The sequence below is a fragment of the Neopsephotus bourkii genome, unplaced genomic scaffold, assembly GCF_033783945.1.
Source record: "Neopsephotus bourkii isolate Nb327-2 ecotype Australia unplaced genomic scaffold, CSIRO-AGI_Nbou_v1 NB_1526, whole genome shotgun sequence".
NCBI lineage: Eukaryota > Metazoa > Chordata > Aves > Psittaciformes > Psittacidae > Neopsephotus > Neopsephotus bourkii.
Window position 1 is genome coordinate 3,524,964 of NW_026902002.1, and position 15,532 is coordinate 3,540,495.

General features: G+C 41.0%; 1 protein-coding gene across 3 annotated transcripts in view; it reads right to left on the minus strand.

Annotated features, from left to right (window-relative positions):
• Positions 1 to 354: 354 nt before the first annotated feature.
• Positions 355 to 15,532, minus strand: part of EPB41L5 (erythrocyte membrane protein band 4.1 like 5) — a 57,223-nt gene continuing 42,045 nt past the window's right edge. Inside the window, exons 16-25 of one of the 3 annotated variants that reach the window (XM_061370118.1) lie at positions 14,553 to 14,719; positions 13,912 to 14,006; positions 8,781 to 8,909; positions 8,095 to 8,156; positions 7,365 to 7,471; positions 6,708 to 6,805; positions 6,126 to 6,203; positions 5,238 to 5,279; positions 4,235 to 4,365; positions 355 to 3,625 (exon numbers count right to left, since the gene is read on the minus strand). In XM_061370118.1, coding sequence (XP_061226102.1) covers positions 3,568 to 3,625; positions 4,235 to 4,365; positions 5,238 to 5,279; positions 6,126 to 6,203; positions 6,708 to 6,805; positions 7,365 to 7,471; positions 8,095 to 8,156; positions 8,781 to 8,909; positions 13,912 to 14,006; positions 14,553 to 14,719 — 967 coding nt within the window. In that variant the 3' untranslated portion in view covers positions 355 to 3,567. Of the gene's footprint in view, positions 3,626 to 4,234; positions 4,366 to 5,237; positions 5,280 to 6,125; positions 6,204 to 6,707; positions 6,806 to 7,341; positions 7,472 to 8,094; positions 8,157 to 8,780; positions 8,910 to 13,911; positions 14,007 to 14,552; positions 14,720 to 15,532 lie in introns of those variants that run through there. The other 2 variants (XM_061370115.1, XM_061370116.1) reach the window with 2 other exon arrangements.

The following is a 15,532-nucleotide window of genomic DNA, read 5'->3' on the forward strand; positions in this document are numbered from 1 at the left end:
CTCCACTTACGGAGTTTTGCTGGAGTAAAATCACTTTAGATCCAATCACTTGTGTTTTTAATTTATATTTTAATCATAGAGTTAAAAAAAGCATCTGTCTGTGATGAGTACTGCATGTGCACACAGCAAAAGGGTGCAAGGCCAGTTAAAGGGGGCAGGCTGGGACATGTGTTAGTAAGTCACTAGGGAATAACTTTGTTGGGGGAAAAGAAAAAGAAGATACTTTCCTCTCTTTTTTTTCTACCAGGAAACTGGCTTTTCCCAAATGCCTCCAACAGAACACACATTCATTCCCTCCTGTCAACTTCTCCAGCTCTGAAGAGGTTGGCAGTCCTGCCAACATCCAACACCAGATTCACACACAAGTTTTATTTAGAAACCTCTTTAAATGCATTCTAAAAAATGAATTTTAGATGATTGGACCTTACAGCCAACCAATCAGTAGCAGAGCAATGGTGAGAAAATCCCTTTTCCTCAGTAGCAGACAGGCATTCATTAACAGTTATTAGCACTAAGTGTAGGAACTACTATACCTGTTTGTCTGACAAGAGTAACAATGCTATGCTACCTGGTGGCCAGTCACCACACAACACTGTAGTTTTAAAGCAAAACAGTGATACTGAAGTACAGGGTGTTCAGATCACCCAGCTGTGATGCCTCAGTCTCACCAGGCCCCCTATGTAAGCCATTATTTGGACTAGCTAAATAAGCTATACTGAGTTAAACAGAGTATTTCTTCCACCTATAAGATTTCACTGGAAATAACTGTGTTTGCAGCCCCAAATCTACTAGAAATGGCAAGTCCCCGGTTTAACAGCTGAAAATTTTGAATTTTTAAATAAAGTTTCAAATACCAGTCCTCTGAAAATTTAGGAAAACCCTGACCCTTTGAAATTTCTATGTGTGTGCACACGTGTGTAAATACAAATTCCCCTCCAATCAACACCATCTCACCCATGCTGAAACAGAAATCTTGGCTGCTTGGAACCATTTAGATTTTAGGGGGACACACTCACCACACAGGTTATTTGCTTGCTCTCTGCTGTATGGGGCTGCTCAGGGGGAATCCAAGGATGGTGTTCAACATGCAGTGCTGTAAAGCTGTAAGCTTCTGCTATTCTACTTCTGGGAGCAATTCAAGCTAATAAACAGTTCACAGAGCTCCTGAACCCAATGGGAACAGTCAAATATCAAACATGCCTTAAAGAAAATGCTGCTGCATTCTGTCTATTTACAAAACCAACACATGTAGCTGGCGAATGCCAACTCAGCTGCTGAGCAAACAGATCAACAGCATGTGCCAAGTTTCCCCACACAGTCCTGGCTTTGTGCAGGAAGCATGCTGTCGCAGCCATAGCTTCCCTTTTCCTGCAGGAACTTTGCTGGCAATTGTGATTTTAATCCAGACTAAGACATCTGATATTTGACTTGGGAACCCTCTACATTTTAATGTGCAACAAGGCTCAGACTTAAAATTATAAAAAGAATCCAGTACTCAACAGGAAGTAACACCGACTGAGCTGAGTGGTGGGTGCACAAGAACTCCATTGAGAACAGGAGCTCTGCTCTGGCTGGTGGTTCAGGGAGCAGGCAGCCCACCCACACAGAGCTTTAGGTGCTGGCTGGAGAGGGGCTGAAAAGCCTACCCCCAGTCTTGAATCCCAGTTCTTGAAGCAATGGCTGCAAATCATAGTTTGCAGAGAATCACTCTGGCATGGTGGTCCCAAGAATTCCCACAGTACCTGTGTTTCTCTATTAAGGCCTCAGGGGTTTTGAGGAGTGGCAGTGGGCCATGTAAATACCATGTGGCTTCTTGCTTAATACTCTCATTCAACATTTTGCAAACAAGAGCACAAGAGCAGCAGTAAGAACGCCCCAGTCTGAAAGAAGCAGCCCAGCCAGGTACCAGCTGAGCTGCACAGTCCACAGTGATTTGGTCCACATCTGTGTCTACACTGAGACACATGCATGTAACCAGTGTGCAGAGGTGAAGCTGTGCATACGGGTTCCAGAACCAACTGTCACATTCAAAATTGTTTAAAAAACCCACATGTATATAAATATTTATAAACAGCAGCACTGTGCAGAAAACATCCTTTAACCCCAGTGCTATGTACAAACCTCTTCCTAAGACAGAACCCAGTTGTTTCACCCATGTTCTCCCCTGTTAGCAGATGTGGAGGTTTACCATTGGGCTTCTGTATTTCTCCTCCTTCTGATTCTGCACTGACCTTTTTTCACAGGCTGTACCCCCAGAACTCACATGCTTACCTCTCCATATCCACGTGGAGATATTGCTACCCAGGATTAAAACGATCTCTTCAAACTGTAGACGTTTTATCCTGTACTTCACTTGAGCACCAAGAGGCCTTCACCAGCAAGTGCCCCTACCTTTGCTCTGCAACGGAGTGAATTACTTGCAGGAGCTTTTAATCTTTTTTTTCCTGTTTTCACTTTACTCCTTCTTTTCTTTGTTCCATACACAACTACTAGATAACACTCGGAACAGGATTCATGCTGGTGTTAAGAACTGATCTAGTTGTACCTGCACACTGCTAACATACCTGATAAAAGCATTCCCAAAGCACAGCATCTGGAAACAACATCCAGAAACAGTATTAATCGAAACAAGAAAATTGTTTTCCTTCCTAGTCCTATATGACAACAAAACTAACCAATAAGCAGTTCCTGAAGTAAGCTGTACTCATACCTTCACTGCTTCAGCATTTAAAACAGACATACCTCTAGCCTAGAACACGTGTATTTGAGTCATACAGGAAATGAAATAATCAGCGTCAAAATGCGGGACCTCTGCTGTAGCCTGCTAATGCTAAAAGTTGTTTGGCAGGTTAATTTTCCTTTTCCTGGTTGCAAATTGCAGCTCAAATCCAGTCAGCACAGTTGGTCATGGATGGACTAGATTTTCATTCTTTCCAGGTACTGTAAAAAGAGGTGCAAAGATTATTAGGGGGTTTAAGGCCAAAAGGAGAGTATGTGTTGGTAAAACAAAGGAAAAACAGTGTATAATCACACAGAAGAAAATGTCCTTGGCTGTATGAAGCAGTCATCAGTACTGTGAGCATACTGTGTACATAGCATGGCCACGAGGTGGCCCTACAAATTCTCCTAATCTTTCCACTGTTAATCTAGAGAGATCAGGGATATGTGCTCACACTTCTACACTGTGCTCGCACGCTACAACACTAACATCACAGTGAATGCTTCCCATTAACACCTGAGAGGCAGCACAGGGTAAGTAAGACTAAACCTAGCGTGAATGGAACACAACTAGATTCTGTTCCTCATGTTCAGAATTAGTTCCAGTGTGGTACTTCACTTCTCCCCAGGGAGAAGATCAAACGTGCATTGGTTTTACATTCCGATTTTGACTGTAATTCCAGTTAGATTGTAATAAATGTAGAAGTCTCTTCCTGGATCCCAGCAAACCAGCAGGCTGTTTGACTCCTGTTCAGCAAGAATCCAAGCAAGCCTTCTTGAAGGATACCTTGCAGATGTGTTACAAGATTTGAGTTTTTACAAGGTGGGAAGGTGCAGAAACTCCTCCTTCTAGAGTTCTGTGGTAAGTAAACACTTTGTTCTTATTGTAGTATCCTCAGAAACTGGGCTAAAAGGTGGAAAAAAATAAAAGAGGTCCAGTAAATACACTCCTCTGTCATGACTCATTAAAGAGGAGTATTGTTGCAAAACACATTGTGCAAAACACAGCCGTTCCCCTTGTAATTTAATGAGATCAATCCCCCTGCCACTCATCACCCCTGCCAATCCTGACAAGTACTGGAACACTGTAATGACATTTCTCTGAAAATTCACTTGTACCATCATTTTAGTCCAGTACTAAAACATGTTAGTGGACAAGGAAACAAACTGAAATGACAACTAAAAAGAATCGTTCAATTTTATAGCTCTTACAATGACACAGGCTTACCTCAAATTCCAGCTAAATTTGTATGCTTTGTTCTTTTACAAACCTGAATTTCAGAAAGTTTCCTTACGCTTCAATGATATACAAAAATATACACACAGCAGCTGCTCTATTTCTTTGTAAGATTTCAAATGCTGTAATTTAGCAAGACAGAACTGCAGCTTGTAAGCACAGCAAAACAAGGTACTCTGTATAAATGACCACTATAACTGTTTAAATGGAAGTAGTAAGAGCACAAGCTTCCTTTCTAACCCATACAGACTTCTGAAGTGAGTGCTGAGGACACCTTACCTTGCAAGGACTTCGGATGTCTGCTGGGGTGGTGGCAATCCAGCTGACAACAGGGTCTCCATGCTGCCTTTCACTGCCTTCATAGCTAAGGCAACATCATTTCCCAAAGGTCCATTGGGAGTAAGTCCAGTCTGAATTGGGGAGAATGAAACAGAAAACTGAAATAAAAACCTGCCAGGACAAGACAAGCTAATCATAGACTGGTTTGTATTGGATGGGACCTTAAGACTCCCTGCCATGGGCACTGATGCCTTGCACTAAATCAGGTTGCTCTAAGCCCTGTCCAACCTGGCCTTGAACACTACCAGGGATGGGGAAGCCACAACTTCTCTGGGCAACCTGTGCCAGCACCTCACCACCCTCCCAGTGAAGAACTTCTTCCTTGTATCTAATCTGAATCTCATCTCTTTCAGTTTAAAGCCATTCCCCCTTGTCCTGTCCCTACCTGTCCTTGAGAAAAGTTCCTCTCCATCTTCCTTGTTGGCCCCCTTTAGGCACTGGAAGGCTACTCTAAGGTCTCCCAGGAGCCTTCTCTTCTCCAGGTTGAACAAACCCAGCTCTCTCAGCCTGTTTCCATAGCAGAAGTGCTCCAGCCCTCTGATCATGTTTGTGGCCCTCCTCTGGCCTCATTTCAAGAGATTCACATCTTTCTTATGTTGGGACCCCAGAGCTGAGTACAGTACTGCAAATGGGGTCTCACAAAAGCGGAGTAGAGGGGGAGAATCCTCTTCCTTCAACCTGCTGGCCACGCTTCTTTTAATACAGCCCAGGATATGTTTGGCTTCTGGACTGCAAGTGCACATTGCTGTGTCATGTTGAGCTTCTCATCAACCAACATCCCAAAGTTTATATATTAACAGAATATATGCGTTATGCGTTGTTTATTTACTCCACCTGAATCTGCTTTATTTCTGGTCTAGTATGTTATTTTGTGGGCTTTCAAATTATTAAAAATTATTATATTTTACTATTTTACTTGTTAAGGATTGGTCAGATAACTCACTGGCACTATCCACCTTGGTGTTATCATGGGCTGGGAGGACACCTACAAAAAACAAATGATCATTAGGAAAGGTTGGAAGTAGCTGAGAACATTCTAAAATACTGCCTCCCAAGGCAATCCTGTCCCCCACATCCATCTCCCGTAGTTGTTTACTGCTAGTCTTTGAACCACACTAGTGATGAGCTACAGATGTGACTTCGTACCAGAAGGTAAATAGCACCCACAGAGCATACAGCTAACACCCACTCACTCACAGAAACTCACTGGGAGCAGTTTCAGCATAGTACTCCCTTCCAAAGGCAACTGAATCCATTATCTTTTCCTGCTTTCTGAACAACATTTACCGAGAGCACATTTCTGTGAACAGTTCAGATGTCCTACTCTTCCTTGCTTTTTGGTGCACACAGTAACATTTTTTTTGCCAGCACAGATTATAAGATATTTCTTTACCTATGTAAAAGGGCTGTTTTGCATTAAAATTTATTTTTCAAGCATTTATTTTTTTTATATATATATATATACACACATATATATGTCTCTCTATGTGTATGCACATTTACATAGAATTTCTCAAGTCTTATATATACCCAGAAGCCTGAGAAGCAGGCTGGAAGTCACAGCTATGCTAAATACTATAGGCTCTTGTGGCACAGATACAAATTAACTCTTCAGGTTCCTTCACTCCCATTACAAAACTGCAGTGTTCACAACCCTACGCCAGCCACTCAAGTAGGGCAGCATATATACAATGATCCAGGTCAGTCACCACTTCACTCAGAACTGCAGAAGATCCAAGCCCGCTTGACAGATACTAGAGCCAGAGGAGAGTTCATGAGTAAAACCCACTGTACATTTGAAGGAATAAGTCTGATTTTGAAATACATTTACCCGAGGTGTGGCTTCTGTAAAGTCAATTAGATTCTCTGTCAGTGATGTTAAGGAAACGTCATGGTCATCTGGAGTGCTCTAAGGAATAAATCAGTTTTGAATTGAATTCCCATTAGTAACCAGACAGGTCTGCTGAATAATCCAGTGGCTTCCCAAGTTATGTTAAGGAACTTAACGTTATGTCCTTAATGGAATGCCATGGTTTATTAGGTCTGTTCTCTCAAATTTTTATGTATAATCTTTTTCAATAGCCTTTTTATTTTATTTATTCTCATCAACATACTGGAAACAGCGTCAAGCATCAAATCACTGGGGTATAAAGGGCTCCCCACAAGTGTGAGGAAAACAGTTGGTTTAGAAAAAGAAGTTTCAGGCAAAAAACCTGAAACGACACTCAGAAATGGCCTTTGGAGAGATCTATACAGTGACCTTGCCTGCTCCAGAAAGCACTCTGGCATTCACCAAGACTGGTATTCATTGAGTTATAAGAGGCATGCAGCAAGGTCTGCTGTGCTTGCCTGGAGGCATCAGGAGCTCAGAACATGACACACAGAAACCTTCCAGGCTGACAGGTGGTGATACCTTTGAAACAGCAGCCTCCTCAGGTGGAGCCAGATTAGCTGGAGTCAGCAGGTCCTCATGGTTAGAGGCAGAATTGTCCTCATTCAGTGCATTACTGAAAGGAGAAAACATTCTTATCAGCACACTACCTGGATAGCAAGAAACAGAGCTGCTCCTCTCTGATAGCTCAACCCCAAAACTGGACACCAGTTCTATGTGTGGCATACTTGTAAGCATGCTGAAGAAAATGCCTTCCAACTATCTCTGCAGATTACTGCTTTCTTTCATGTTTCAGCTACAGCTGTGTATAGACCCAACAGTTATCAGCATCTTCTATCTCAAAGGAGCTTCTTCAGCCCTTGTTCCTAATTCGCCTGAAGCCTTCCCTGCCATGCTCTTACCTTCTTCTTTAGAGTCAGAGCAGCAGTATGTCAAGTATTTCAGTCCTTTCAGAAGATGAGAGAGATTCACTCAATGCTTGCTAGGATACTCACCCCGAGGCCTGTCTTGTATTGATCAACTGGTGCAACAGTACTTAAAGATGCATTTGTCAACCTACTTAGTCAGATGTAGCCTAGAAGCTCAGCAGCTGTTCCTCATATTTTCAGACCTGTTCATGCTAATCTCCACATGGTTCCTTTATCCCAGAAACACATTTCTCCTGAATCACTTATAGAACAAAGGTGTTTGAGGCAGGGATTGCATTCAGCAGCTCTCCTGGGTCCTGAAATACTGGACTGGTTGTTGGGGGACTACTCCATGTTTTGCCTGATGGGATAATGTTCCTGGCACAAAACAATACAAAAGCCCAAAACAAAACAAGTACAGCCTTCCGTGGGAGGCTATTCATGAATCACTAGTTACAGCATACTTTTGAGATGGCTAGATGTATGTTTTGTTCACTATCCCCATATGCTCTTTGAGGTCTGACACACGCTTATCTTCGTAAGTGGTCAAGAAATCACATGTTGTAACTAACTTTTTTCAGTGCGTGAAACACCAATTGGAACTAGCAATCATTTGACATTCTGTAATTCTCAGGAAACCAATTGTCAGTTTTGCACACAATTTTTTTCTCCCACTAGAAAACAGCTACTGTAAACAGCCCCACCCCCTCTCCCCACACTGAAGTTCACAGGTCAGAAATAACTATAGCTATTGAAGCTGCTGTTGCAGTGATGTTTATCAAATTAAAATACAGGCAAATAAAGAGTATTTGGATTACCTCGTATGTAATAAAACTTTGCTGATTTTCATTTTAAAACCACTTCACACTCACCAGGTAAAGCTACACTACGCAAGGTAAAATGCAATGATTACTGAACCACCAAAAGTCCACCGTGAACTGCAGGTTCTCAGTGCTGTACTTGGGTAACTAAATCATGTTTCTCCCAAATCTATTTAGTACCTGGCAGTGGCATCCTGAACATTGGAATTCTTGACACCTGTCACGCTGTCTTCTCTTATGACCTGAGAAGAAAAAAAATGAACAAAGATACAAATTGCTGATACCTGTTTCCATCTTGTGTTGGTTCAGAAAATCACAGAAGGGCAGAGTGCCCTCCTCCCAGCATGAAACTATGTTCTTTTACTGCTCAGGGACTTAAAGCATCAATTCGATGCAAAACCCTCAGTGCAGAAATAAAAATAACTCACCAACATAGCCAAATAAAATACCACTAATTGCTACAGAATCTACTTGGACATGCTAGAAGCAAAGGGCTAGTCACAGAATCACAGAATACATCCTTGGTTAGAAGGCAACCTTTGGAGTTATCTGGTTCAGCAACCACTCAAACCACGGCTTGTTTGGGGACCTGTCCTGTTACACAAGGATGGAGTTATCACCAAGGATGGAGTTATCACCAAGGATGGAGTTATCACCAAGGATGGAGGAGGTTCCTCCTTGGGCAACCACTGTTCCAAAACTGGACCACTATTATTGTGAAGAAAGGCTGGAAGGCTCTCTTTATCCTGCCTTGGACTTTGGCTCCTGCAGCATCCTTATCTGCAAGGCACCTTCTCCACCACCAGGCAATTGAAGAGAAATAAAACATTTGAAAACATCACAGTCCTTATCAGATGAGTATTTACCTTGTGCCCTGCTTCTGCCTGGGCCTTCAGGATATTACTTTTGATATCTGCTGGAAGCCACGTTGCTGCTACGATTGGGCTCTCAATTGCATTGTTAAGACATTTATCTGTCAACTTCACCACTTCATCCTAGACAGGAAAAAAAATCTTTCTTAGAAGCAGTTCCCACATGGAAAACTCTGGGCTGAAATTTATTAACATCTCTAAATAACAACAATGCTCTGAGTAAGGGGAAAGTCACCAGATTTATATCAAAATGAAAAAGCAACCTCCCCCTTTATTTTGAAACTCCGTTGCAAAGTCACAACAAAACATAAAGTTAAAAAAAAGTACAATGCTTAAAAGTGAAGATGTAAAGTGTTGTGCTAAAAATGCAGTGTGTGAGAACTGGAGTCTAAATTTGCAGCCTAGTTTACCTATAAATCAATATAGCAACCATCATATTTTATCATACCAGTAAAGCCTGACTATAAATTGATAATTTACCCTGAAATGCAAGTTGGAATGTTTTTAACTTAAAGTCCACTTAGAACAACAGTTTAGTGTGCTGTTAACTACCTCTTCCATCACTGATGATATCAGAACAAGCTAGCAGGCAGATACATAATGAAGACAATTAAAAATGAGATACATAATGAAGACCATTAAAAATGAGATACCTTTCACTACAGTGTATTTCATTATGTGAACTGCATTACTTAATTACAAAACATTAATTAAGCATTCAATCTACTAATTGCTATTTGATTAGCGACAGAAGTTAATCAGCTGAGTGAACACTAAATCTTGTGACCTTTCTTCTCAGGATACGGTTCAGCAGGGGGAGACAAGAGTCCTACTTTCCTCACCATATGCCTGGAAGCTGGCTGAGGCAGGCTCTTTCCTGGGGGCCAGTGCTTCACCCCTGCAACACCCCCCCCTCCCCCCCCGGGGCAGGCACCCCCTGCTGCATTCCCACGTGTACCAACAGCAGCGTGTCAAGAAGCAATGAAGCCCACTGCATAGAAAGCAAGCAGGGGAGAGGAGTTACGAGAGGTGAACACCTGTCCTACACACAGCTCTCCATAACCTTTTAGCTTTTTTTCATTCACTGGCGTGAGAACTTCTAAGTATTTAGCCTTTAGAGAGGGGGGAAAAGTTTCCTTTTCTCGTTTCCCTCTACATTACCTGTCAGGGTATCCAAACAGGAGCTTACGAGACTCTAGAGGAGAACCTTTTTAAAATTCTGACTCCAGTCAGCAATGAACTCTGCAAAATACTTAAGGCCACTGTCAACGTAAGTGCTGACATGACCAACACAAGTATGAGGAGCAACACCCAGTGTTGCTAGTGACTATTGCTAGCAGATATTAAGAGACACACCTTCCCATAATTCATGAAGACAAACAAAATAATTAATGTTTAAGTGTTTTTATTTTAGAGAAGCTGCTGAAATTGCCAAAAGTCTGGAAGAATTATAACTGAATTATTATTACCTGTATAGTCGCAGTACCCAAGTGCGATAACCCTTAAATACTTACACTGGACCCTGCTGAAGCAGATGGTTTACACAAGTCCCTCATAGAATTCCTAAGGCACTATTCTAGTACCACTGATAGAGTAAACTTGATATTTTAACTGAACACACCACTATGCTGGTGCTTTAAAAGCACCATGTTGTGGTTTAACTTCCTTTCAGCTTTGTCCACCTGAACAAACAGTTTAATTAAGCTGCTCTAGGTTGTTAGTGATTAGATTCCCAACTTTTAGAAAAGTTTAGTACTATTAAGAAATATTTTAATCAAGTGTAAATTCTATTCAATATTTTCATCAATATTGAAGACACATTTTTATCAATCCTTTCTATTTTGTGCCTGAAAAAAGCACTGGTGTTTTACTGTATTGTGGGCTGTTTTTTTTATGAAAAAAGTATATAGCTAGAGGGGAAAGCATCGGGCACCTGAGAACACCTCAAGATGTTTCATTTACAAGACAGCTCTGTTGTTCACATAAACCAATAAAGCTGCTGGGTTCATCAATATTCTAGTTAATTCAAATTGTTACTGTTTTCATGTACCAGACAAACTATATTCGTACTCAATTACTCAGTTAAAATACGTAGCTACACAGCAGTGTAAAAAGGGAAGGAAAAAGAAAGACTAAAGACAGCAACAGGGGTGTGTGATCCCAATCCTTTGTGCTTCTGAGCAGCATTCCTGGTGCCACTGAAAATCACTGTGTGCACAGAGATGGGAGTCTAATACAGACTAATTCTGGAACAATTTCCACATGTTTACAGATCACAACAAATTCAGAAAAAGAAAACTCTCACATCCTCGCATTCCTGACTCCAGAGTAGACTTCAAACACGAGGAAAGAGGGTGAACTTTTTATTGCTCCTTTCACTTCAGCAGCTGATGAAAGCTGAGTGTGTATTTAAGAGCTATTTGCAGATCATTTTTGGCAGATCTGGTCACTGCGCTAGAGAAAGCTGGGAAAGGACAAAGTCACATTCTTCCATCCCAACAGAATTTGGCAGGGAGTAGTGGTGAAGAATGAAACACTCATTCTCCCCCTTCCCAGTTTTCATTCTACAAAGATTTCTCTTTTTTCCTGAAAGAACATGGATAGCTAGATAAATATTTCCCTATCAAAGAAATCAATCCAGTTTGATTGATTACAAGTATTGAATTAATAGAGATGATTGTCATGCCATCTCTGACCCCGACAGAAAATAGGTTTTAGTTATTTTTAATTAACAAAGGTAAAATAAGCAGTTTGTTGGCATTTGACAGTGCCACTTACAAAATTCAGGATACAGCTCTGCCCTCATAACTGAAAGCTAATGCTTTACCATGATGCATTTTACCAAACCCTTTAGGTACTGTAACTGCCTCTACATAGCAGGTATCTCATGCACTGGTAAAACTTAAGGGAGACAAGATATATTGAAATCTGTAATCACACACTTTCAGAGAGAACGCTTTAAGACTCTGTTCATTTGAAGCAGCAGCAAGTTCCAGGATCGAAGCTCATTGCAAGGTTTTAGTGGATATATTACAGTCCCAGTCAGTTCAGTCAGAAGAACATGCCATAAACACCTCTTTCACAAAGAGATTAAGAAAAGAAGTGCAGGAGGAAAGCCAATGGGTACAGTTTTGTAACAAACTCTACAAGTGGAAATATCTATTTTTTCTAAAGCAACCTTCAAAAACAGGACAAAAGTGGTTTCAACAGTTATTCTTAGGTCACTCTTTTCAGGACTGCTTTCCAAACCCTTAATTTTCATCTCTAATCACAACTGGGTGTGCTCATTTTGTATTACTGTAACCTACATGTTTTTGCAATTTGAAACACACAGAATTTAAAGTATACAGAGACGGTCTCTAATCTTTGCGTACCTTTTTAAACAAACACTCAAGAGAGCTCTTGGTATGCTACATCATAGGCTGAAAACCTTTACTCAGTCTTTTCTACCTGAGGAAAACACTGATTATCTACTCTTATATTTTTACAACATGATTTGAACTTCCTTCTTGAAAGCTAAAGTTTTGTTTACCCAAAAGAAGAATCACATTGGCATACCACTGATCCATCACGTATTTCTCAGTTATGCAAAAGTTCCTGCTCTCTAATCAGGTTACTATCACCCCAGCATCTGTAACCTCTAACACCCAAAGTTACTTGGCTCCTCATATGACAGCAGCTGGATAACTGCAACTGTACTGTATTGGCAGCTGTTTATTACATTAGTTCCTTACAGGAATCCTATCTTGCTTACTATATATCAGCCACGATTTAAAAAACACTAACACACACCTGCTCCACTCTCTCCATTTAACCAATTAAATGCTTTTTCCTCTCTCTGTCTGAACTAAAATGGAGCTCAACAGGCAAAAATATTCTGAAATAAACTGTTCATTTGTTTTAGTTTATGTGGAGGAAGTGTTTTGGCATAACAGGACCTACAGGCTACTGACTAATCTTCTTAAGAGACTTGTTAATCTTTGTAATGCACTCACCTAGCAGAGAGGTGCACAAGGCATCCCTGACAAGTCTTTAAAGGGGACATGAGCCAAACTGCCTGCAGCACCAAGCACACAATGCAGCAGCCCTCTCTTAGACAAAAGGGGAGGACAAACATTTAGGAATGGGCTTAGCCCAAACACATACTGCTAAACACTTCTTGTGGCACCTGGTTCATTTTATTATTGAAGCAGCAAGAAAAATCATAGCTATTTCACCAAAAGTTTGATAAATCCTCAGGCCTCCCTGCAAGGTAGGGTAGTACACCCAGAGGTAACACTGCCAGGTGTTTTACTTTCTTTGCTTGTTCAAAGTGCAGTGAAGCACCTAAAGCTTTAACACCAGGGAAACAGAGTAAGGGAAATCTAAATTACATTTTTTTTAAAGCTCATTAAAAACCCCAGCATCTGGCATAGGTGCAGTAGTCTGACAACCAGTGAATCTATGAAAGTTCACTGCTGTTGTAAGGGAGGATCGAAGGAGAAAAGAGCCCTCATCCTGTTCAGGGCACTGAAGCTATTACTTCAGCTCAGTTGCCTGTGGAAATGCAGCCTGACTTGCTCCAAAGCATTTATGAGAGCACTCAATCAAATCACATCACTCCTCTCCAAGTAAACATAAAAAGCACTAGCACCTACTTCAGAAAGCAGGTAAAAACTGGTTACTTAACAGGAGGGATGGACCAAGCTTGACTCAAAACATCTTCAGAACAATTGCTGGGAGGGTTACCAAATGGTAACTGAAAAAAAGTTAACGGGAAAAAAGAAACAGGAAAGCAGCAAACCTCCTTCATAAAGAGGACATCATGGAGTTACATAATGTACAGATAAAGATAACTGAGGAACATTTCACGCATTTATGCCTTTTACTCCCATGGATTTTGGAAAATTTCACCAGGGTGCAGCCTGCACACACGCATTTGCAACTCTGCCCCCATCTTTATCGCACTGCCTTGTCACACACAAGTTTATATATAACAAAGAATTTGTACTTTCTTTACTGTCCCCCAGTATAACTCACTCATACTCTTTAAAATCTTGCAAACAGCCCAAGGTAAGTGCAAGACTTTTCAGAATGATCTAAACAAAGCTCAGCGATGCAGCCAGGAGGAAGGAAGCCCAAGTACCTGCACATTTATGTTCACGTTGGGACGCTCCGGTGGCACAGGGCTGATGTGCTCTGTCTCCAGTTGTTTCAGCTTTAGGAATGTATCTTCAAATGCTGAAAAAAGACAAAAAAGATATCAACTTCTTAATGTCATGATGGAGCTACATGACTTGTAATTTGCATTAGTCCTGAACACTAATTCAATGGTTTTAAAGCTTTAGGGGAAAGCACGGGGATAGGAAAAGCTACTTGCTCAGCCTTCAATGAAACTTCCAAGCCTACAGACTGTACGTACCTAATCACAACACTCTGTATCCCTCAAGTTCATTAACCCAATCATCCTCACAAAGAATGAGCAAGCAGCAAGAGCTAATCGCTCAGATGGCTGCACTTCACTGTACTGTGGCTGAAATCAAATCCCATGAAGAACTGTGATTTTTCCTTGTCTGTGGAAATGAGTTGCTTCCAGTTGAAACAGGGAGAGCTGACTGACTTTGTTGTCCCAGCTGTGGGTAAAACTGTCCTATGCATTATAATCTCAGGGAGTTTCCTAAAACACTTCTGGATTTTGGTAAGGAAACCACCTCATAACAACTTAATCATTTAACTGACTCCACACATCATGATAATAGGAAAAAAAATATCAATAAGTTTGCTTACAATCAGAGTCTGCTTTTTCAGTAGCAGCTTCCTTTGTGCCAGGATGGGGGCAACTAACAGCCTCTTCTGAATCTCCTATTGCCAAGCCAACAACTGGACGACCTATTGCATCATCAACACAAGTTTCTGGCAATTCCATGCTGTCTAGCAAATCAACAAAAGGTATGCTGCAAAGGTAGAAAGACGAGCAGATATGCAGAATCATGTTACCACTCTTCTGTAAGAAAAAAAACCTTGAAACACACACACACACACACACACACACACAATCTCTTTCTTTCAAGCTGTTTTTTGGTAACCAGACACATTCTGTAAAAACTGTTTCAGGTAACTAATAGACATGCTGTTTCATCATATAGGAGGAGGAGGAAAGTTTTTATCCATTAAATACACTTTTTGGAATAAACATCTGAAGTTTTTCTAACAAACTCAAGATACGTTTTAGAAACGTTACTCAAGAAAAAGAGGGAAGAAAGTTGAAACTCTTCACAAAAAGCTATTTGTACACCCAACACTCTTAAGTAGAACAGAGGGCAGAAGGGGGCACTGCATAGGCTTGCACCGACACTATGCTATGGTTAGGCACACCTTTAACTAGTTTCAGTTTTATTAACTTGGGCAGAGACATGAAGGAAACCTTAGCCATGACAGCATTTTATGTGAACCATAGCATACACTCTGTACCCTATTAGGATCACTTGTTTCACCCCATTTGCTTTCTAATGGTAACATCTGGTTTCTACTTGGTCCTACCATCTGTATTTACAAAAGAGAAAAATAATTACAACAACAAAAGTTACATTGTGATGCTTATGTTGCACATGCAGTCAGTAATCTCATCCATCTCTTTGAAGTTCAGGAACAGTTAAACTGTTAAACTATCTTAACAGCACATCCTTAAAGCTATCCTAACAGCAAATTAACAAATATGGAAACAACTGCCTCAAACATGATGGCTGATGAGAACTGGCACACACAAC